This window comes from Argiope bruennichi, chromosome 9, assembly GCF_947563725.1.
Source record: "Argiope bruennichi chromosome 9, qqArgBrue1.1, whole genome shotgun sequence".
NCBI classification, from domain to species: Eukaryota; Metazoa; Arthropoda; class Arachnida; order Araneae; family Araneidae; genus Argiope; species Argiope bruennichi.
Window position 1 is genome coordinate 107403750 of NC_079159.1, and position 25993 is coordinate 107429742.

Genomic DNA, 25993 nt, shown 5'->3' on the forward strand with positions numbered 1-25993 from the left:
TGATGAGCGTGTATGGGTATGGAGAGCACTTCATGAATCCATGTACATACCCTATGTGTCAACGGGCAACATCAAGTTGGCGAAGACACTGTCATGGTATGAGAACTTGTGCAGTTGGAGTACTATGGGGACAGGAGATGACTCTGATAGTTGACGAGCACATGTGCGTCCTGCATCTATTCATATCCGATGAAAATTCCAATGGATTTTGATATTTCCAGACGAACAGTGCAGCACTCCGCATGTCGATAGTTACTACCACGTTGCTCCGGGGGGGAGGGAGGGTTTTCTGAATTTCCACACTTTCCTTGTCTCCTAAATCCCCAAACATTCATATTATTGTGTCTGGTATGGCAAGCAGCGTGCTGCTTAGAAGAGATCTCCACCGCCTCATTCTCCCTTGGATTTGTGGACTACACTCTTGGTGTGAAGGACCTCCAAGTCACCTTCAATTATTAGTTGAGTCTATGCTTCATCGTGTTGCAATAATTCTGCATCCTCGAAGCTGCCATACTCGATATCAGGCAGAGACATCAATTTCTTTCTTTCTTAAATGTTCTCAACATTGAATATTTGCTTGTTTTTACCTTAAAAAATTCCACATCTCTTGATGGAATAAATCGAAAATTAGAACATGTATTCCCCAGCATATAGAAAGATTAAATGAGATTTAAAAGTTTCTGAGCAATAAAAAAAATCGGTACTGTGGTAATATAACGTTGACCTGTCAACGATCACGAAAATGCGCTAATCCTCTCAAAATGCGACAAAGGATTGGCGAAAAGGCACAATCCTTTGACTCCACCATAATAAAAAGTTAATAATTGTTGCGGTTATTTGCACAAAGAAATTTTGGCGATAATATGGGGTTTGGCGAAAATGGTCGACGGGATAATCACAAAGTACCAAAAAATCCTAAATTCAGGTAATAAACTTCTGAGTGGCATTAATATCATTACCTTACTTGTTTTGCTAGGTTTTTAATCACTTTTTAAAAATTAATTTAAATATAACTTTTGCTAATTCTACTTTTCTACTTATAAGCTATTAGGTTTCTTAGATGTAAATTATTGATGCAATTTAAAACGATTTTGGATAAAACTTATACGTTTTTATTAGAACAAATCAAGATAGAAAACGATTCATTTTCTCCCTCTTGTCTTCGAATTCGGTTGATAGAACAAATAAGGTTTTTTTCTTTCTGTTGTACGAAGCATTGAAAGATAAAAGCAAAAACGTACAAGATTAGAAATATTAATAATTTTAGAAATTTTACATTTTAATTTTTATGCTGAAAAAAATTTCTTTTCTTATATCAAGATTATTATAGAATAACATATAAATTTGAATTTAAAAATTTTATTGGTTAATATTGCGAGAAAGGACTTTGGAGAATTCATAGAATTGAATTTAATTCATGACGTAATGAAACTGATGGTAAAATGATTGTAAATAATGACAAATCATAAAAAATTTCGAAGCATTTGGAACGATCATCTCGTTACAGATAGTAGCATTTCTTTTTTACTTGATTAATTCATAATAATATTCTATAAATTGCAATAAAAGAATAAAAATTATCGTTTCTTCATAAAATCTACTTTTCTTCGGGAATCTGAGTCTGATTTCTTCAATTTCAGGAAGAAGCCTTCACTGATAAGATAAAAACAGCACTTCCAGCAGTGGAAATCACTTATGAGGATGTAAAACTGGCTCTGGATTTCATACATTCATTCCTCAAATCCGATCCATCTGCAAGAATCACGGCTGAAACCGGCATGAAACACAAATTTCTTGGGCAGGGAGATTTCGTTTGTAACGATGTTGATGCACTCTGGCAGCGACCAAGTAAGTTCTCCAAAATATCTTTTCATATGATATACTTATTAAATAAAGTCGTAGAAATACAAAAGATAATTTTACATATTTTAAAATGGTTATATATACACTCAATCGTATTTCAGTCCAATCAAATAAGAATTCAATAAATTTGAATCATGTTTATTTAAAACTAACCTTGAGCAAACGGCTAATCTGACGGCATAATCTGATGCAAAAAAATATCAAATCTTTTAATATTTTTGTTTAGGTAGAATTTTTTTATATTTCAAGTTCTCTAGTAGCACACCTATATTGTACAAAATTTATGATATAAACCAATATTAGCAATGTCGTATAATATTGAATAATAATATATAATGTATTGTGCAATATGGTGCTACTTGAGCTCTGACAGAGATTCTATTCGCATTTATTTGTAACTTACAACTATCTTGTTTACTAAATTATACTTTCGCTCAGGCATTTTAATAGAGTCCAATCTCATTGCATTCAACGCACTTAAAATGTAAATTTCCGTCAACCGATATCTTACATCTTTGAGATACTGAAATTTCAATACTGTAAAATGTTATTCTTCAACTGCTCGTAAAACATCAAAACACGCACACACATAGACATATATGCAGTTTCATCTTTATTATTAGTAGAGATTTAATCATGTGATTTTTTGCCATTGTTTAAAATTAAAGAAGAGCAATCACAGTGTTTTTTTTTCGTGTGGCTAATTTAAACCAAGTTTTAGTGCAGTAGCTTCTGAGGGTAAAGACCCCTGAGCACCCGCAGGCAGAAGTCTGACTTCTAGCTCATATGAAGATAGTACACACACACTCGCTTGCACAACCCCTTTTTACAGTGGGAATCATTCACGTACTTCACAGATAGAACACAGGGTAGAGAACAACCATGCCTGAACTAGGACTCGAACCCAGGACGCCTAGATCACGGGGAAGACGCGCTACCCCTATGGCAGGACTCCGGCTCAACAATCACAGTAATCCTCTCTAAAGTGTAAATGAGAAATCAGAAGGTGAAATCACATTACGGCAAAAGGAAATGTGCAATTAGAACTAGATTCCCCACACACTTTTTGAAATATTATGAAATGAGAGTTGAATACACTTGAAAGGTTCATTTTCTTATTAATTAATAAAATGCTATTATAATTATACGGTTTTGATATCTAACATAATTTGAACTTCAAGATACTTTATTGACAGATCAAAGTTAATATTAAGGTATGAAATTCAAACTAAGAACAACCAATATTCTGGGCGAAACAGCAAATCCCCAAAAGATTTAACAAATGTACGGTTGTCTTTTAAAGAAATTCTCTCAGTTACTTTATCAATCATTAGTTTAAATAACATAGATATTGTGGATAAAAGTCATCCTCTCAAAACATGTGTAGGGTTTTGAAATATCGCAGCGGATCTATGAGTCACAGAATCAATAGCCTGTAACGTATCGAGCTAAAATAAAAAGCTCTAGTTTAGTAGTTTGTATATGTTTATATATTGCACTGCTCGTTTCAAGAATTTCTTTCAGAAAAAAAGTAAGTTTAAGGATATAAACAGTTTCTATTTTAAGAAACATTCTGTTATGGCCAACTTTAATGCAGGAAACATAAGCAAAGCTTTAACGTAAATCATAGGCCTATTGTTAAGAAAATTCGCTCAAACTGATTTTATTTTTCATTGATAAAGGAATACACAGATATGAAAAGTCAAAGTGAAGTAAGTGTCAAAAATTACAGATTTAAGGTTGTGAAAAAGTTTTTAATCATTAACTTAATAGACGCTATAAACGCTATGCCTTCCTCATTTAGTTAGGATAAAAGAATATTAGGCCGGATAGTAAGGAGGCCGGATAGTCGAAAACTGGATACGTGGGAGTATACTATATATACTTTCATTCGGATTTTAATACATCTCACCAATCTTTTATTTTACTGCGTGCAGTTAAAAAAAATATTCTTTTATCAAGTGCCATTAGTTTCACGCCTATCGTGTAATTTCTATTTATTCATGTTAGAATAAAAACTGATCGATTAAATCTGATATGCAATAAATGTATTGAGGATTATTTCTATTATACTTTATCACATCATTTCAATTTTTTAGATCCGACAACTGAGAGCATTTATGGCCCGACGATTTATCATCATCAGATAGAAGCACCAACCATCAGAAGGAGGGTGAGTAAATGGTTTAGGCGACGCTGCTCCTCTCTGCGCAGAATGTTCAGAAATTGCATTCCCTGCATCAAGTAGTACTAATAATACATTTTTCAAAGCATGCTCACCTCCAGACCCTCCATCCAAAATTATTCTTTTTATCATACTTTTCATTTGTTGAGAAAAATGTTTATTTATTTATTTTTTTGCAAAATATTTTACACTTCCAGCAAATATTCTTCTTCTGATATGATACACGAAAGGTTCTATTTCAAACGCCTTAAGAATATTCCATAATTTCTATCCCGGAGATACATTCAAGGATGGATATACCTGCTGAAAAATTATGCTCAGAGATCTATTTTCTGCTGAAACATTATCAATACAATAGGTTATCTAAGCATAAAAAGAAATATGCAAAAATTGATTCATTCATTATATGGATAAGAGAATCTAATTTTATATCATACAGAGAAAGAAGAAATTTCACTATTTCCACTGCAAATAGAACTTCGGAGTAATTTAATACAATCGGACTTCTAATACATCATAAAAATGACTGAAGCCGCAAAATATATTCCAGCAAAATACCTGCAGTAATATATACGATTATTCTTATGAAACTGTTTAACCCATAAAGCTTCCGTATTACCAACTTTTTGATTAATAATTTTATGAACTAAAAATAATTTGATATGACGGGAACTCTTGCAAAGGATCATGTCAACATCAGTTATTTAATTCTAATATTCGTACATAATTTTGATTGATTGAATTGAAACTAATAATGATATAGATTTAATTTAAGCTAAGCATTCAATTCTTGTGCCTTCCATTCTTGCTTGAATAGTTGCCCGTGTCATAAACAATGAACTAAAACTAATATTCAGATGAATGGAAATTCGAAAATAAATGCTTTACACGCAAAGCTTTCTCAATACCTGTAATCATAAGGAATAAAGATGGCACTTATAATTCTGAATTCTAATGTTTCTAATTCAGGATTATATGAACGGGAACTCTCATTTAAAGAAATGAAATTTTGTTTTATAAGTCACAATTTAACCAACAGATATTTCACATTCTATGCACTGAATATGACAGTGGTGTGGATAGAATAATCACAATATATTTATTACTCGGATCTCTGCAATTTAACATGTCCTACACAGTTGTGCCATTTATCATGCCCATTCTACGGACTGAAGAAGGTATATAGATGGATCACATTTTCGCCGATAAAAATGTTGCTCCAATCCTTCCTCACTTCAGCTTTTCAAAGTGAAATTGCTGGGGACTGAAAAAGCATTGGGAAAAGTTGAATTGCAGCATTTATAAACAGCACAGCATCCTTCTTCAGATCTTTCATTTAAAAGCCAGACTCTATGGAAGCTGGCTTGGAGTGAAATGGATTGCTAAATATTTAATACTCACAATTCTTTCCGACTGCAATTTCATGTTCTATGGACTGAATATGACAGTAGTTGGGATGGAATCATCACAAATTATTTATTACTCAGACTTCGTATACAGTTCTTCCATTTAGCATGCCCGACTCTATGGACTGAGGAAGGCATATAGATGTATCAGATTCCCGGGGATAACCACATTACTGAAATTCTTCCTTACTTCAGCTTTTCGAAGTGTAATTTCTGGGGACTGAAAAAGAATAGAGAAAAGTTGAATTGCAGCAATTTATCAACAGCAGAGCATCCTTCTTCAAATCTTTCATTTGAAAGCCAGACTCTACGGACTGAAGCTGGCTTGGAGTGAAATGGATTGCTAAATATTTAATACCCACAATTCTTTCCGACTGCAATTTCATGTTCTATGGACTGAATATGACAGTAGTTGGGATGGAATCATCACAAATTATTTATTACTCAGACTTCGTATACAGTTCTACCATTTAGCATGCCCGATTCAGTGGACTCAGGAAGGCATATAGATGGATCAGATTCCCGGGGATAACCATATAAGTGAAATCCTTCCTGAATTCAGCTTTTCGAAGTGTAATTTCTGGGGACTGAAAAAGCACTGAGAAAAGTTCAATTGCAGCAATTAATCAACAGCAGAGCATACTTCTTCAGATGTTTCATGTGAAAGCCAGACTCTATGGACTGAAGCTGGCTTGGAGTGAAATGGATTGCTAAATATTTAATACCCACAATTCTTTCCTACTACAATTTCATGTATGGACTGAATATGACAGTAGTTGGGATGGAATCATCACAAATTATTTATTACTCAGACTTCGTATACAGTTCTTCCATTTAGCATGCCTGATTCTATGGACTGAGGAAGGCATATAGATGGATAAGATTCCCGGGGATAACCATATAAGTGAAATCCTTCCTGAATTCAGCATTTCGAAGTGTAATTTCTGGGGACTGAAAAAACATTGAGAAACGTTGAATTGCAGCAATTAATCAACAGCAGAGCATACTTCTTCAGATCTTTCATGTGAAAGCCAGACTCTATGGGCTGAATCTGGCTTGGAGTGAAATGGATTGCTAAATATTTAGTACCCACAATTCTTTCCTACTGCAATTTCATGTTCTATGGACTGAATATGACAGTAGTTGGGATGGAATCATCACAAATTATTTATTACTCAGACTTCGTATACAGTTCTTCCATTTAGCATGCCTGATTCTATGGACTGAGGAAGGCATATAGATGGATCAGATTCCCAGAGATAACAATATAACTGAAATTCTTCCTTACTTCAGCTTTTCGAAGTGTAATTTCTGGGGACTGAAAAAGAATAGAGAAAAGTTGAATTGCAGCAATTTATCAACAGCAGAGCATCCTTCTTCAAATCTTTCATTTGAAAGCCAGACGCTATGGACTGAAGCTGGCTTGGAGTGAAATGGATTGCTAAAGATTTAATATACACAATTCTTTCCGACTGCAATTTCATGTTCTATGGACTGAATATAACAGTAGTCGGGATGGAATCATCACAAATTATTTATTACTCAGACTTCGTATACAGTTCTTCCATTTAGCATGCCCGACTCTATGGACTGAGGAAGGCATATAGATGGATCAGATTCCCGGGTATAACCATATAAGTGAAATCCTTCCTGATTTCAGCTTTTCGAATTGTAATTTCTGGGGACTGAAAAAACATTGAGAAAAGTTGAATTGCAGCAATTAATCAACGGCAGAGCATCCTTCTTCAGATCTTTCATGTGAAAGCCAGACTCTATGGACTGAAGCTGGCTTGAAGTGAAATTGATTGCTAAATATTTAATACCCACAATTCATTCCGACTGCAATTTCATGTTCTATGGACTGAATATGACAGTAGTTGGGATGGAATCATCACAAATTATTTATTACTCAGACTTCGTATACAGTTCTTAAATTTAGCATGCCCGATTCTATGGACTGAGGAAGGCATATAGATGGATCAGATTCCCGGGGATAACTATATAAGTGAAATCCTTCCTGAATTCAGCATTTCAAAGTGTAATTTCTGGGGACTGAAAAAACATTGAGAAAAGTTGAATTGCAGCAATTAATCGATAGCAGAGCATCCTTCTTCAGATCTTTCATTTGAAAGCCAGACTCGACTCTACGTACTGAAGCTGGCTTGGAGTGAAATGGATTGCTAAATATTTAATACCCACAATTCTTTCCGACTGCAATTTCCTGTTCTATGAACTGAATATGACAGTAGTTGGCATGGAATCATCACAAATTATTTATTACTCAGACTTCGTATAAAAGTTCTACCATTTAGCATGCCCGATTCAGTGGACTCAGGAAGGCCTATAGATGGATCAGATTCCCGGGGATAACCATATAAGTGAAATCCTTCCTGAATTCAGCTTTTCGAAGTGTAATTTCTGGGGACTGAAAAAACATTGAGAAAAGTTGAAATGCAGCAATTAATCAACAGCAGATCATTCTTCTTCAGATTTTTCATTTGAAAGCCAGACTCTATGGACTGAAGCTGGCTTGGAGTGAAATGGATTGCTAAATATTTAATACCCACAATTCTTTCCGACTGCAATTTCATGTTCTATGGACTGAATATGACAGTAGTTGGGATGGAATCATCACAAATTATTTATTACTCAGACTTCGTATACAATTCTTCCATTTAGCATGCCCGATTCTATGGACTGAAGAAGGCATATAGATGGATCAGATTCCCGGAGATTACAATATAACTGAAATTCTTCCTTAATTCAGCTTTTCGAAGTGTAATTTCTGGGGACTGAAAAAGCATTGAGAAAAGTTGAATTGCAGCATTTATAAACAGCACAGCATCCTTCTTAAGATCTTTCATTTGAAAGCCTGACTCTATGGACTGTAGCTTTCTTGGAGTGAAATGAATTGCTAAATATTTAACACCCACAATTTTTTCCGACTGCAATTTCATGTTCTATGGACTGAATATGACAGTAGTTGGGATGGAATCATCGCAAAATAGTTATTACTCAGACTTCGTATACAGTTCTGCCATTTAGCATGCCCGATTCTATGGACTGAGGAAGGCACATAGATGGATCAGATTCCCGGGGATAACCATATAAGTGAAATCCTTCCTGAATTCAGCATTTCGAAGTGTAATTTCTGGGGACTGAAAAAACATTGAGAAAAGTTGAATTGCAGCAATTAATCGATAGCAGAGCATCCTTCTTCAGATCTTTCATTTGAAAGCCAGACTCTACGGACTGAAGCTGGCTTGGAGTGAAATGGATTGCTAAATATTTAATACCCACAATTCTTTCCGACTGCAATTTCATGTTCTATGAACTGAATATGACAGTAGTTGGGATGAAATCATCACAAATTATTTATTACTCAGACTTCGTATACAGTTCTACCATTTAGCATGCCCGATTCAGTGGACTCATGAAGGCATATAGATGGATCAGATTCCCGGGGATAACCATATAAGTGAAATCCTTCCTGAATTCAGCTTTTCGAAGTGTAATTTCTGGGGACTGAAAAAACATTGAGAAAAGTTGAATTGCAGCAATTAATCAATAACAGAGCATCCTTCTTCAGATCTTTCATTTGAAAGCCAGACTCTACGGACTGAAGCTGGCTTGGAGTGAAATGGATTGCTAAATATTTAATACCCACAATTCTTACCGACTGCAATTTCATGTTCTATGGACTGAATATGACAGTAGTTGGGATGGAATCATCACAAATTATTTATTACTCAGACTTCGTATACAGTTCTGCCATTTAGCATGCCCGATTCTATGGAATGAGGAAGGCATATAGATGGATCAGATTCCCGGGGATAACAATAAAACTGAAATTCTTCCTTACTTCAGCTTTTCGAAGTGTAATTTCTGGGGACTGAAAAAGAATAGAGAAAAGTTGAATTGCACCAATTAATCAACAGCAGAGCATCCTTCTTCAGATTTTTCATTTGAAAGCCAGACTCTATGGACTGAAGCTCTCTTGGAGTGAAATGGATTGCTAAATATTTAATACCCACAATTCTCTCCGACTGCAATTTCATGTTCTATGGACTGAATATTACAGTTGTTGGGATGGAATCCTCACAAATTATTTATTACTCAGACTTCTTATACAGTTCTGCCATTTAGCATGCCCGATTCTATGGACTGAGGAAGGCATATAAATGGATGAGATTCCCGGCGATAACCACATTACTGAAATACTTCAGCTTTTCGAAATGTAGTTTCTGGGGACTGAAAAAGCATTGAGAAAAGTTGAATTGCGGCAATTTATCAACAGCAGATCTTTCATTTGAAAGCCAGATTCTAAAGACTGAAGCTGTCATGGAACGAAACGAACAATTGCTAAAGTTTTAATACTCCCTATTCACCGAACTGTAATTTCATATTCTATGGACACAATATGACAGTAGTCTGGGATGAATTGCCACAATATATTTATTACTCAAAGCTCATACACAGTTCTGCCAGTTGCATAGATTGATGAGTCCATTTAGATTTATTTGATTTTCTCCTCCAAAGGTTTAACGTTACTCATATCTTTGGTCATTTCAACTTGGTTTCTTTTCTATAGATTAGAAACGACACTGATATTGAACAAGTTCTTCCCAGTACAAATGGAATATTATCTTCATTTCTTTCTGTCTACAAATTTTCGCAATATGAAATCCGGCTGACCGAAAATAATTTTGCAATGAGTTGACATCTTTACATATCGTCTTTCTGAAGTTCTAACATATGATCCGGAAGTACTATTGCAATAAAGCGATCTGATATAGTATATTATTGATTTGAATTAAATTATTACAGTTGCTTCACTTGAAATATTATGATTTATGAAGTGAAAATATCAATCAGAAAGTGTAAAATCTCGAAAAACGTCACTGCAAGAAAGATTTTCTCAGTTGTTTTATTTGAAACATGGAAAGCCAGTTAGAAATACGGAGTTCCGCATGTGTAATGGAACCATTTCTTAGTAAATCTTTTTCTCTTTATTATCTTTCTCTGCACTAAGAAATAAAAGTATCAAGGAAAGACCTCTATTAAAAGAAAGCTTTATGAAGTTTAATTTATTTCTCATCTAGTGTATGTTTTTTTTTTGCTACAGTGGCAGAAAATATAACAATCTGATCTCGAATGCTGTTGTTATTTTTTCTGGGCGAAATAACGGCTCTCTAAGATACTCTAATTTATTTTTTCAGGATGAATGTTCTCTCCTTACAGCCTTTTAATTACCTTTGAAAAAATTATAGATTTTTAGAAAAAAAACTGTTTTACTTTTCTCCATTTTATTTCATATTGAACATTAAAGATATATTTGTTTCCCATTTGCGTCTCGTCATTTGCCTCTGTTTCTAAATTTGTATTGCTATCATTGTACATATTACTAACCATCTTCTTGACTCAGCTGGTTCGTCGGAGATGTCACATTAAATATCTATCTACAAAACACCACGGCCATTAATCTACAGACAATATTTAAATATGAAAGTAAAGCGTTTCAGTATATGATTTGTTTAATAAATAACCTTTTCTGTATTCCGTTTAATGTATGCATGATTATTTGCAATAGGCTCAAATTTTAAGTGCTTTGTTAACTTGATTTCAAATTGTGGGATTTCTTTTTCGGTGCTCTGACCACATTCTCAGTTATTTCCTTTAAATTGCTCAGATACTATACTCAATTTTCCTTAATTAGATTTCAAAAGGAAGAAATTCCAAACGGTAATTTAAATAACTGAAATAATGAAAATGATTTGAAATTTTTCGCAGCAATGGAATCATTTTGGAAAATAATGCAAGATATATTTTTAAAAACATTTAAAAATTTATTAAAAACAAGCACGACAATTATATATTTATATTTCAAAGGTAAAATTTTAAAATGGTTTAAAAATTAATTTTGTTCGTCATTGTTACCGTTAGACTTCGCAAAAAATATCAAAATCTTAGTTTTTAATCATGAAAAATAATTCTGAAATACCCATTTCTATTCATTAAAATGCATTTCTTTACATTTAGTTGCTTAAGGTCAAATTGCTTAGTCTTGAATTTTAAAACATACACATCAAATCGGCACTTTTAATTTCATTTCAGTGTCTCGGTGTTCCTAGTTAGCCTATCGTAGCTATTCTTGTTATATTTTTTAATTAAGTAATATTTTCGAGATCTATGTAAATTAGTATTCTCCTATTCTAAGTTGCATATTTTATATTCAACTGTATTAAAAAGAGATTAATTAACTTTTATTTTAAAAATATTGCTTTTAAAATTTTTCCTATTATTTTGAAAGAAGAAACATTATTTCCCCATCATATAAATTGTTGCAATTTAATTCCAGTTGTTCTTAAGCGGTTATAAAAATATTATCTGAGATATTTGTGTAATGTATTTCCTTTATCCCACTATTTAATTCAGGAGTAGACAAATTTATTTCTTAAATAGAAACGCTAAACAGAATTTTCATTAAAACAATCTTTTTTAATGGTTCCCTTCTATTAAAAAAAAACGGTTCTTAAAATATTTAAAAACTTAACTAAATTTCAGTGACCTTTTTTGCCACCTCTGTTGCCATATGAAGGGTTTTAATAACCAAATAACTCAGCTGAAACTACAGAAATACTAATATAAAAACTTCTATCCAATGATATAGTTTCTACAGTCTACTACAAATAAATTATTATTATTATTATTATTATTATTGTTCTTTTGAAATTATAATGTCTCTGCCCTTAATGTAGAAAAAAAGATTAACTTTTTTCGCTAGACCTTTCAATGAAAAGCTTTGATATTCAATTTCTTACTTCTTATCAGTGGCAGAACTTCTAATTAGGCAGACTAGGTAGTTGCCTAAGGCTTATAGGATGTAAGAAGACCACACGCAATTCGATAAAAAAAAAAGACTTTATTTCTCTATTTCAAATCACACAAGTTAAATTATATATATATATATATATATATATATATATATATATATATATATATATATATATATATATATATATATATATATATATATATATATATATATATATATATATATATATATATATATATATTCTATGAATCGAAATAATATAACTCTCTTTATGAAGTACAGATGTTTAGATTTCAACGTGTTTCATTATTTTTGCATATTTATAAAACCGTACATCCGCTTCAATAGTATTTATTATATATAAATGTGGATGCTAGGCAATCATGAACAAAAACAACCGTAAACAAATTGAATAAAATAAAAGATACTGACATAAAATAAAACACTTGCATGTAAAAATAGGACTGAAATTTGAAACTAAAGTGACCATTTTATCAAAGCATGGGTCTCATAATTTACACTGACTAGGACATAAAATACCTTAATCCATTTCTGCCTTAAATCTTAAATGATTCATTGATGAATCATTAATAGCAATCAATATAATTCCATCAGTTTAATGAATAAATCATATTTCTTTTATTTAATTAGCTAAATTAATTTCCTTTCTAAAATTCCTATCAACCCCAAACTTGAAAATAGGGCTTTTTAAGGGTTTAAAGACCAAAGATATTTATACTGCATAAAAAGTTCGAATGACATGGAAAACGTAACATAAAAGAAGTATCGAAGAAAAAATATTTTCTGATTGCCAATTTGTAATTTTTTATGAATGACAAATCATTGTAGCGCCATAAAAATTTAAAGGTAATCAGTTATGTTGCTTTCTGACCTATTTACGCCATTTTGTAGGCATAAACGGTTTTTTTAATAGATTTACAAAACAGCAAGAGGATTTTTTTTGTAATTGATTTTTAAACGTCAGTTGCCTTTACATCCAAAACGACAAGAAAGAAAATGTTATCATGATTTACATCATTACAATCTGATTGGAAGAAAGTTTTTAACTATTTAATATAACGAAACTAAATAATAAACTTTAAATAACAGCAGAATGTGTGACAATATTGCAACCTTTATAAATAAACCATTTTTTGCGCATGCGACGTTTCCTTTTAATCTATTAAATTTGTAATTATCTGATTTTTTTAAGGTCAATAATTGCAAAAAAGAGAAAAAATAAGATAGATTGTTCAAGTTAAACGTTTTAAATTAGTAGGAATTAGAAAACATAAAAAAGGAAAGGAGGAAAAAGTAAGTAAAGTACAGTATGCGCCAAAATATACAGTACTGAAACTCGCGTATCTCGAACACGTGGTGGCATTTGTCGATGAGGCATTGCTCCAGGTACACGCAGTAGTGAAAATAAAGTGATGTGCAGTAGTTGTAGGAAATGGGTCTCTCGACAGAGGAAAAAGTATTTACAGTTGATCATTATTTCCTCTCATACGAAGGCAGTCGTGAAGGTGGAACGAGTTTGAAAAAGGTGGCAGAACAATTCCAAGAGACGTTTAATAAGACGGCACCAAGTATTAATACCAATAATACCAAGTAGTTATGTCGTCTATTGTTTTGAAATTTTGCCGTTCTCGTAGTATACTGTGTCAATGGAAGGGGAATGGAAAGCGATTAAGGAGATTCCTCTACTTGCGGGGAATGTTAAAGGAGAGAGTGTTCAACTGTGAGGATCCACCAAGAAGTGTGTCTGCATTACGTAAGAAAATCATCTCTTTTTGCAGAAGTCTGCAGGCAACCTTTGTTTCAGGGTATGTTTGAGAATCTAAGTAAACGACATGAACACTGTCTACAGAGACACTTTAAACACTTACGTTAATCAGACCGTGGTAAATGAACTCATTAATAGAGTGTATGTATGATAATTTCTTTTGAGGAAAAATAAACTCACAGATGACAATAATGTAATTTTGCTCATCTTTTTATTTCAGTACTGTATATTTTGGCGCATACTGTATTTCAGGATTTTACAAAATATTGATAGTCCTGCAGTTTATTACTGTTTTTCTTCCTCAGAGTTTTCCATTCGTTCTACTAAATAACTTTTTAAAGACATTTATTTGTATAAAAATATTTTTTACTTGTCTAAGAAACTCTAAAAGCTTAGAAAATGAGCTCGGCTAGAAATTCTAAAATAAAATCCTAAAGGTTTATAATTCTGATTTAATATTTCTGTTTAGGTAAAGACAAAATGCTTAAAATTACAATAGATAATGTGAAAAGTTTAAAATATATTGAAAAAATTACAATTATACACTATTTAATTTCACCCTAAATTCATTTATCTATGCATAATGTTTTTGAATAATAAAAATTCCTTAATTTTTCCACATTATTTTAGAAGAGAAATAAGGTGTGCTTTATTTTTAAATCATTAAAATTTATAAACGCGACTCAGATTTTTTTCGAAATTAATGAAATCCTCCCTTTTCCTTTTTTTTTAAAAAAATTAATAACTTTTATAATGAGATTAATACACAGAAAAAAATAATTGCTTCGACACTGTGACAGTCATAAGAAAAAAAGTTCTATCTAAAAAGAGGACGATTTTATTTTAAAATAAAATTTAGAATATGACTTCAATATCAATATTAAGGTTTGTTATTTTATCAAAGACCACCACAATCAGTCAGTGCGGTTTTTTTAAAATATTCTTGGAGAAAAAAATCACTAATTATAGTTTACAGTTCATTTTGTAATCCGATACATTAGATTTAAATTACAGTACAGTTTGAAGTCAGAAACGAGTATTTTTTTAACTTTATTTAAGATTGATTTCTTAATTATTCAGTTTGAAATGACCTAATTACATCTCTCAATAAAAAAAAACATTAAAAAAGTACTAACGGATAAAGTATTCCAATTGCATCTTTTTTTAAAAGTTTATATTGTATTCTCATAACACTCTAAAATTACTCAGAAAAAAGCAAAGCTGAGAGATAGTCCTTTATTAAAGCATTACAGTTTCGTTATTAATATCAGTGAATCTCTTACTGGCGAAAGCAGTCCACTTTCGCAATGAAAGAAAGACAATTATTACACTGTTTCAAATACAATAAACTATATTGATATTTTCCAAATTTGGAAAAAAATTGTAAATATATTATATAATTGTAATGTATAAAATAATTGTATTATCAATTTGGAATCTTTTTAAATGTGTGTGTGTCTGTGAGATGATATTTTTCAAATAACATGTGCTAATTATGATTTTTTTTTTTCAAATTTGGCAAAATAATTAAAAATGATTCTCGATTCCGAATCTTTTAAAGTAAAATGATAATAAGATATATAGCATAATTAACAAATAAAATAATAAATTAAAAAATTACGCCTTTTGAATGAAACCGACAAATAATTGCCATACAATATTCATATACTTTTAAATGACTTTAAAATATAAAATTAAAATATGACAATAAATTCAATGAAATATATTAATAATTCTCCACGCTAATGCTACTATCAATATATTATAAAATTTATACAGACGGCTTATGTTTACAAATTACATATATTTCTATTGTTTTCAAGGAATGAACTTCTGAGTTTACGATTTTCCTCAGCCCTTTTCCTTTTATATGATTCCTCTAAAACAGAAGCGTTTAGAACATCTCCAAATCAAAGTTTACGAGTGGTGAACCTTCCTTGGATCTCAGGCGGAAACGACTTTGTTTATCCTACTTTTATAAAATTAAATATGTCGAATATTAACCCCCACTGTGCAACAACAGGGTTCTCAATCCTATATATGGATAGTTATTCTCTAGAAAATTGTCTTTTGCGCCAACTTTTGGATTCCCAATAGGAGAGATTTTATGATCATTGAAAACTGATGAATTCCCCAAGTTTTTATTATCAGTGGTTCACCTCCATGGCAGGAGTCGTCTTTCAATTTTGTAGATGATTTTATCCACTTCCATCAACATCAGACTTGACGTTTCAGAATTTTTTTTTTATGAACACAGACAACAGTATCATTCTTTTCAACTTGTTTAGACAGATGGTTCAAAATGTGGTAATCATGTCGGCTCAGCAGCAGCTTTCCAAAAAGTAAAATTATCCGAAAGACTTCACACTTTCTCTTCTGTCTTTACACCCAAACTTTATGCAATATATCTAAGCCTTCAAAAAATTGCAACGTCGTCGTCCTCCTCTAAATTTATTATATACACTAATTCTAAAAGTAGTATTGCAGCTCATAAGAATATCTCATCGAAAAGTAATCTCTTAATTCAAAATAGCTTGCACATATATGATTCTCTCAAAGATAATTTCACAATTAAATTCTGTTGTATTCCTGGGCATGTCGGAATTTGGAGAAATGAAAAAAATGAAAGCTGACAAAGCAGCAAAAAACTCAACCCTGTTGAAAGAAAATTTTGTTCCATTACCCGATGCATTACAAGCAATAAAAATATTTCAAAATAAATTCTGGAAATCTATTTGGGAAAAACTATCTACGAATAAACTATTTCAAGTACAGCCATCTGTCGAATGCTTCAGAAGTAGAATTCTGCCCAGAAAGAAGTATGTCATTTTCACGAGACTTGGAATATGCCACATCTATTTAACCGAAAAACATCTTTTGTACTCTGAACATGCACCATTTTGTAATAAATGCAACTGTGTTTTAACGGTTAAGCATATTATATGTGAATGGCAAGATTTTAGTACAAATTCATTTTGGAGCGACATGAAATTTAATTGTATCTTTTTCTTAGAATGCCTTAAATTTCAACACGAAAACCATATTTAACAAATGTTTGGAACAAAAGGATCAAGATTTAATTCTATCTTTAATTTTGGTACTTGCACCATAAAATCAAACCAACCAATCCTCTAGAACTAATTGAGGTGTATTTCCATTTCTGTGAACTCAACAAAGGATGATTCCATCTCTTCAATCACTTTGCTTAGAGACAAATACTGAGATTGCTTAAAGACAAATGTGGCCAAAAGAGCCAAAATTTAATATAGCTAAAGCGCTTTATATTTGATCATTATATAAAATATTTTAATTTCCAAGGCACGCTAGAAACCAGAAACATGAACAATACAAGAAACACCATCATTTCAATCCACGGATTGGACTTAATCTTCTATAAAACCATGTTCTGTTAATTGTTTTTTTTCTATTACCGCTGGAACCCGATAGGACATAAAGCCATAAGAAACACGCTATTTAATGCTGCCATCCATTCAAAAAGAAAAAAAATTACCTCCCTTCTGCATTTTCGCGGACATTACTTTTCGGAACTGGGAGGCCATAAAAAAAGAATTCTTGTTTCAAGCCGTTGCTTTACCAAAATCTCATTTATTTATCCACTGTGAGACTGATTCAGAGATACTACGAGGTTGTTCAATGCTTCGGCACCGGATTGTGTGTGTGTGTGTGTGTCCCTGTGTTGCCCGTAATGCTGAAGCTACAGATGAAAGATTGCGTGTCAAAAATGTATATTCCTGAATGTAACTGTAGAATTCTTTACCGACCTTCTTTCTTTTGGATGGGATTCGATATTTTCTTCATTTTTTTTTCTTTTGGAAGGGGATGTTACAACAAGAGAAAAGAGAGTGCCAATGCTTTCTCAAAGGAGCGAGATCTGTATGAAGTTAATAAATGTGTTCTGTGAAATAAATTTATGATGACTTTTAACAGCTTGCCACAATTTATTTTTATCAGTTATTCCCATTCTTTCAAAAATCGAATTTCTTTTGTTGTTCAGTTTCAGAGAAATAAAATATATGAATAAGCTAATATAAGAAATTCATAGAATCATGAAAAAAAAAATCCAAAAATCTGAATCCTTGAATTCAGCGATAATTAGGCTGAATAGTGGAAAACGCTCTATAGATTTTAATTACAGTAGGAGTATGTATTCTCGATGAGATATTATAATATTTTCAGGAAATAATTAAAAGTTAATTGATCAATATAATTAAATTTGATTCCACTTCTATTACTAAAACAAACGATTTCGAAATTCCAATATATATATATATATATATATAATTATGAACAAGAAATAGAGATAAAACTTGAAATTATATAAAAAGAAAAGAAGTATTCTTTTGAGTACACTAAAAATTTGCTTTATAAATGTTTTTACTAAATTCATTGTAGACATAATCTCTTCATTATGAATAAATACAACAAGCGATAATGTTCCCCGATTTTTTTTTTAAATTTCTGATCCGAAATAATGTATCCGAAAAAAAATAATAATATTATCCATGCTGAAGATATTACAAAATCAAACGAAATGTGATTAGAAATGATGGGGGGGGGAAAGAATTTCATTTTACATAGAGGTGATGTAATTTAAATATTTATCAAAAATGTGCATCGTATTAAATTTTTAAATACATGCAAACTATCATTTGTAAATTATTATTTTGTTTGTGCTAACTGAATTCCAACAGAATCACGATAAGACAGTTAATAAGTGAATCAAATCGTGCACTCGTGTTACCCATTTCGAAAATAAACCTACATCTATAAAATTAATCAATCAAATTTTCTACAATTTGCTATTTTAAGGCATATTATTAATTTAAAAAAAGAAAAAAATCTCATGATTTTCAGCATGTAAGATTAATAAAACAACTGGAAAAGAATAATTTCCACCAATGGCAGAAACATTTATTGTACTTAAAATTATAGATTGTTCTCCAAATGGAATTTTTTTTTTATTTAACTATATAAGAGATCACAAGTTAACCAATTCCCAGAAATTAATGCTGCCACAATTGATACAACCCAGAATTTAAGACTTCAATATTGCTACGTTCCACACATGATCAGTTATATCATTTTGAAAGCTGTTGATTGCCATTTTTCTATTTTTGGACAAAGACCGCTATCCAAGCAATATGAAATATACTTTTTGTTGCCATCCACTATAGTGGGAAAAAAAAGATATTTTTTCCTTCTAGCGGTCCCACATATATTTTGTTCCTACTTCGTTATTTTTCTGCAGGATGAAAAAGTCTGAAAAGAAGAGCAAATGTCTCGTTCGTTTCCAATAACTCGAAAATTTTTCTGTATCCCGTTAGATTCATTCGATGATATTGAGTGAATTTTTTTTTCATGCATTTCAGCTGGCTCTGCTGTCTGTGTCCAATTGGCGCTTTTAAAACTAAATACCAAGTGATAGATGGCATCAAGAAGCGGAGTTAATTTCGAATGCAATGGTTGATTTCTTAGAAGCTGTGGTAATTTTGACAGATATACAATGACAGAGATTTAACTATTATTATTTGTAAAATATTAAAATTATACTTACAAAAGATATTTCAACGTCTTTTCGTGGTTGCAGTGATAAGACAAGAATCAGCACTAAAAATAAAAAAGCATTAATCACCAAAATTAAAATGAGTTTCAAAAAAGTATTTTTTGTTCCCCTCTGTGCTTAAAAAAGAAACAGGAATTTGTATTTTGTAGAATTATTCAAGCATCAGCAGCTTTAATTCTTTTTCGGCATAAATTGGAATTTTCTTACAATTCTTGTTTTGACATTTTATTTTCCAAAATGGGCGTTTACCTAAAATTTTAGCCTAAAAATTTAATTTCTACGAAATATATATATTACACCCACAATATTCTTTGCTTCACCACAAATAATTCATAAGAACAATTTTCAAATGAGTGTTAACTCAAGCGAAAGAATTTCTTTTTAAACTTAAAAACCCTCTCGTTCAGTGAAAAGACACAGAAAACGATATTTTATATAAATGTAGAACTGTGAATGGAAAAAAATTGGTTTGGAGAAAATCCAGAGATCTTTCATTTTTTATCCAGAATGATTGAAAAAAGTTATAAAGCTAAGGAATAAAAAAATTGAAATGACAAAATACCATTATAAGAAATGCAAAAACAGTCGGTCTTATGATCTTCCGTTGCGATGACTGAATAGGCACGGGAAAGATTTTTCAAAACGCATTAAATTTTCAATAATTTTAATCAAACAGAAAATGTCTGCTTTTCTATTCAATGCAATTTTCAAACTTTTAACTATGAAATAAAAATACAAAAGGATCATTTCCTCTCTTCAAAACTATATTAAGATTGCTAATAAACATTTCATTTCTAAGGTAAAAGTTTGCATGATTTTGTTTGGATTTGTAAACTAATATAAGTTCGAGTGAAGTACCCTATTCCAAAGAATACAAGGTTTAGGCTTTTAAAAATTTTCACGGCAAACTTTGAAGCAGAAGTCAAGAATAAAAATCCTTATCAGCACAATAGAAAAAAAGATTGAAAAGCTTAGAATATGGATATAATATAAATTATGGCTGATATCTGATCTTTTAATATCAATTATGGCTGATATATCATCTTTTTCGATACAAGTGAATTAAAACGAGTTCCATTCTTTATTGAAAATAATGATGAATTTGAAAGATTATAAACTGTTTCACAGCATTAGGAAGCAATTTTCTTAGGAGAATTTAATAAAGAGGAAAATAAAACAAAGGAAATAAAATATATAGAGATTAAAATGTATTAATATAAATAAAAATATATAGAAATATTCTGATAAAGAAATTGCGTAGTTTTATAGTATTGCGTTTAATAATCTTCTATAAAAGTTATTGATCTATAAAACTGATTAAAACTCAATTTTATTATACATATTTAATATTTGCAATCTTTTTAAGATGTAAAGAAATAATATCAGAGTTTATATAGACATTTTCAACTTTATCTAAAGATAGGTCATTTCTAAAACATTGGAAACAGGGAAATGAATCCAAATTGAAATTGTTTTAAATGAAAAGAAGAATTATATATTGATAGAAGAAGAATGATATGGGCGAGTTTATTAACAAAAAGAGATGTTACTGAAAACTTCGAGAATTTTAGCAATTCTACAATTCTACAACCGAGATACGCCTGATTGGTTCAGAACCTTCTCTGCCCTCTTCTCGGGAACTATAAAAGGTCGGCAGTCTCAAACTGCAGTCAGTCGTACTCGTGAAACGAGTCGAAACCGTAGGAAGGGTCAACGTTGAAAAAGTCCGACAAAGAGTAAACGCTTTGTGGAGCTCAATGATTGCAGAACAGAGCTGTGTACCGAGTCGTGCATGGAGTAGCCAGTTGTGTGGCGGTGAGTCGGCAGTTGGACACAGCTAAAACAAGGAGACAGTGGGGAATTGCAAGCATTTCAAAAGACTATATGGTGAAGCTACGTAGATTCCCTTCTCCTGCTGAATTCTGTGTGGCCGCTTTGTGTGCTGTGGTTGCTATTGCTACCGTATACTACTTGTGGGCAACTGTTTGTTGTAATGTGCTGCTTTGTGTTCGTCTCAGCTGCATATCTGTTGTATGCGTATTCTTGTCTTCGTGCTTAATAAAAATCGTCTTTCTTTATTGAGGCCTGTTGATTGCTTTCAAACCATACTCCCAATACAAGCAAACCTGGTGAATTTACGGACTTAGCGGAATTGAAGTTCCGTAACAATATTAAACGAAAACGAATGGCTCAATAGTTCCGAATACTCAAAATGGCGTACTATAAATAATTAGTTTTACTAGTCTTGACATTAAAATCATCAAATACCCGACTCAAATAAAGAGCAAAACTATGGATTTTTGATTCATACTATATGTGAGGAGAAAACAAAGAAATGATAATATAGGACATAAAATATCATATATTGATATATAAAATTTATAAAAACGTGAATTTGGTGAAAAAAAGATAATTTTTCTGCTAGAAACTCATTGTTCAATTTAAAAGAAATTTTTAACTGAAATCATGAAACTTTTTTTTTACTATTAATTGACAATGTGCAAGTATTCCAAGTGAGGCAATTTTCCACTATTATAACCGAATATTCCCAAAGCACAGAAATGTAGAAATTCTGTAATACTATACTGAAGAATTTAATTTAATTTCTGGTTTAACTTTATATTCCTCCTTCAGCGACTTGTCTGTTACTACTATGGGAGGGAAGGCTGGCGGGGGGAGGGGAGGGTTGACTTCAAAAACATTAATTTAAATATTGATGCACTTAAACTCCAATTTCGTATGAAATTATTACAATATTTCAATAACGTTCCATTCGCACGTTCAAATATTATATATCAGAAAACTATTGATTTAAGACTTAGTATGCAGCTAAAGGTTGTTAAAGGAATTTATGAAGAACGCTTCAAACAGTTATAATTTTACTACAGTGCAATTATAACGTTTGTGAATATAAGCATCAGAAGGCTTCTGCGGTCTCTGTCCACAACGCATACCACAGCGAAAGAAGAATTTGATAAGCAGATTTATTCACCAAAACTGCAGCCCTTCATTGCTATTCCTGATGGCAACATTTACACGCGATACACGTAAGAAAATGTAAGAGAAAAATTCTTCCACCAGAAACAAAAGTTTTGGCTCTCTTCCAATACGCTATAAGCTTCTTTTGTTGCCTTTCTGTAATATGTATCAATTTGAAGAACAGAATTTTTCAATAATCAGTGATTTATGAAGGGAGGGGTTCACATGTATTTTTTTTATTGCTGATATTTGGAAAATTTTTCTAAAAACCTTTTCTCGTGTTTCTTAAAAGGGCAGTTATTCGAAAAACAACAATCAACTTTAATGATCTGAGATTCTTTTTTTTAGCAGTCATCTGAATATTTGAAAAGGAAAAAAAAATTATTCGTAATTTCTTTTGAAAAGAAAGATTTTCATAGATTTAGTTGATTTCTTTCTTCGTGTTATCTAAAAATAATTGTAATTATTTTGAGAGATTTCAGACAAGTTTTGTATGAGTATATAAAGAATCAATATGTTGGTCTAACAGTTAGTTGGAGAAGCATATTTATATTTTTGGGAATTCATTTGTAATTTTTTTGTTAATGAAATATTTTAATAATTTGCATTCAATGTATACTCTGTAGCAATGCGCAACTATATAAAAAGTTGGGGAATTTTTCTTTTAGAAATACTTTGAATTTTTAAATATTAGAATTGAATTTAAAATCGAAATGAAAAATGGAATTTATATTAATCTAATTAATTCATGTTGATTCTTTTTCCCCGAGATGATTAAATATTCGTCTGAAATACGTTTTTAGTAATAATTTTTAGTTAGAAGACAAGTCCAATAAAAGAAAGATCTTTTTTTAGTTGTGTCATAACATGATTTCGCTTATATTGTTATTCTAAAGCTTTATGTTATTGTTATTCTAAATCTGAAACTTTCTTCTAAAATTTTGACCTCAATCATTTATGAAATTCTGAAACTTGCTTCATGTATAGTATTTGTACTATATAGCCAATCGGTCTCTATTATGAAGCTCATATTTTACATTTAAATTATCAGTCAGTTTTTACTATGAAGCCGATGCCATTGCAACGGTATGACTAAGTTCATACCGTTGCAATTTAACTGCAACTTGAAGGAATTATATTTAGTTTTTTTCTCCGTAATCTCTTCACTCGCACAGAAATGAAATGTTTCTTATTATTGCTTTCAAATCATCTTTTCCATAGTAAATTATTAAGAGATAAGCGGCGTGGAAAGATGTCAAAGTATTTTACTTCCGACACCGTAAAATTCCTTTTTCTTGCCCGTTTGTACTTCCGTTTTAGGATGAAGGGAAAAAACTGCTAATGGACTTTCTTTAGTGGGTCGGGATGTAATACGTCGTTCATTAAAGTAGAATTGACATTTAAGAGGGTCGATAATGACAGATGAGAGAGCTAAAAATTGCTTCTTAGACCTTCCAAGAAATGCTTGCCTTTGGTATGAAGCAGATTTATTATAGTTTCATGAGAAGTTTTTTTTTAACACCAAGGCATATGAACAAAACTTTATTTTACACGTATTTTAATAAAAAGTATTGAAAATTTACTTATACTTACTAATTGTACTCCCTTAATATTCACTTTTATTTATTACTCGTGCTCACTCAATATTCACTTATTTATTACTCGTGCTCACTCAATATTCACTTATTACTCGTGCTCACTCAATATTCACTTATTACTCGTGCTCACTCAATATTCACTTATTTATTACTCGTGCTCACTCAATATTCACTTATTTATTACTCGTGCTCACTCAATATTCACTTATTTATTACTCGTGCTCACTCAATATTCACTTTTGCTTACTGCTCGTACTCACGTAAAATTTACATCAACTTACTGCTCGTACTCACGTAAAATTCACATCAACTTACTGCTCGTACTCACGTAAAATTCACATCAACTTACTGCTCGTACTCACGTAAAATTCACATCAACTTACTGCTCGTACTCACGTAAAATTCACATCAACTTACTGCTCGTACTCACGTAAAATTCACATCAACTTACTGCTCGTACTCACGTAAAATTCACATCAACTTACTGCTCGTACTCACGTAAAATTCACATCAACTTACTGCTCGTACTCACGTAAAATTCACATCAACTTACTGCTCGTACTCACGTAAAATTCACATCAACTTACTATTTTACTCTCACTTTTACTTACTATTTTACTCACTTAAAATTTAATTTTACTTAGTATTTTACTTACTAAAAATTCACTTTTATTTATTTAAAACTCATATTTTAAAACATTTTTAATTTTTTTTTCAAGAAAAGATTGAAATTGAAGTATTAAATATTTATATACAAACAATCAACTCTAATATTTGAATGAATTTTAATTATTTTCGTAGTTTTAAACAAATTGAACTTTTCAGATAAATAATTCATCATATAATTTTTTTAGTAATGCTAATTTACGAGGAAAATTTTTTCCAAACTTAAATATACAATTGTTAAATACAGTATTTGGATATATTTTGAACTAATCCAAAATGTGTTAATTTTAAAACATCTCAATAAATGAGAAAGCGAAATCATTCCTCACAATTCTCAGAATACAGTAAAAGAACTATGAAACTGAAATAAAATTAACAACTTAGTCCTCGAGACAAGCGAAATTAATTGAGATCGTTTGTAAAGATTGATCTCCAATTAGATTGGTTTTCTACTTCACGAAAAAAAACTGTTCCCGGGAAATAATTCCGTCACAATCGATATGAGGAACAGAATTCAACTCACAATCTTATATTTCGATAATGTTATGTTCCACATAGATCACATATATACCATTTTGAAAGCCGCTGATAGCTATTTTTCTACTGCTGGACACGGAAGGTTTACGAACCAGTACGAAACGTACTTTTTAGCTGCTGCCATCCGTTTGAAAACAAAGAAGATAAATCTTTTATTCTCTCGATTGCATTTCCTGGAGCTTTATTTATTTTTATTTTTCAGAAGGTTGAAAAAGTTTCTAGGACTATTTGTCTTGTTGAGTTTCAAATCTCTCATCCTTTTATTCTCCGTTTGATTAATTTGGAGATATTCCTCAGTTTTTTTTCATTTTTTTTATGGTTTCTTTGTGCATGTCTCTTTGGAGCTTTTAAAACTTATTCCTAGGTAAATTATTACTTGTTGAAACTGCGTTAATTTCGAATGCAATGTCGAAATCATCGGCTTTAGCAGATATACGATATTTTTTCATCGTATTTTATTCCTCCCTCTACATTTGTTTAATAACGTAAAAATTTGTGTATTGCGTGACTGCAGTGTTCATATGTATCTATTTCTCCAACACTTATAAAATTTC

At 31.3% G+C, this 25993-nt stretch overlaps 1 protein-coding gene across 1 annotated transcript in view; it reads left to right on the top strand.

Moving 5' to 3' along the window:
• LOC129985050 (uncharacterized) overlaps positions 1-25993 on the top strand; it is a 32550-nt gene that overhangs the window by 4497 nt on the left and 2060 nt on the right. Inside the window, exons 3-4 of the mRNA XM_056094975.1 lie at positions 1641-1848; positions 3963-4036. Of these exons, the coding sequence (XP_055950950.1) occupies positions 1641-1848; positions 3963-4036 (282 nt within the window). The remainder of the gene's footprint in view (positions 1-1640; positions 1849-3962; positions 4037-25993) is intronic.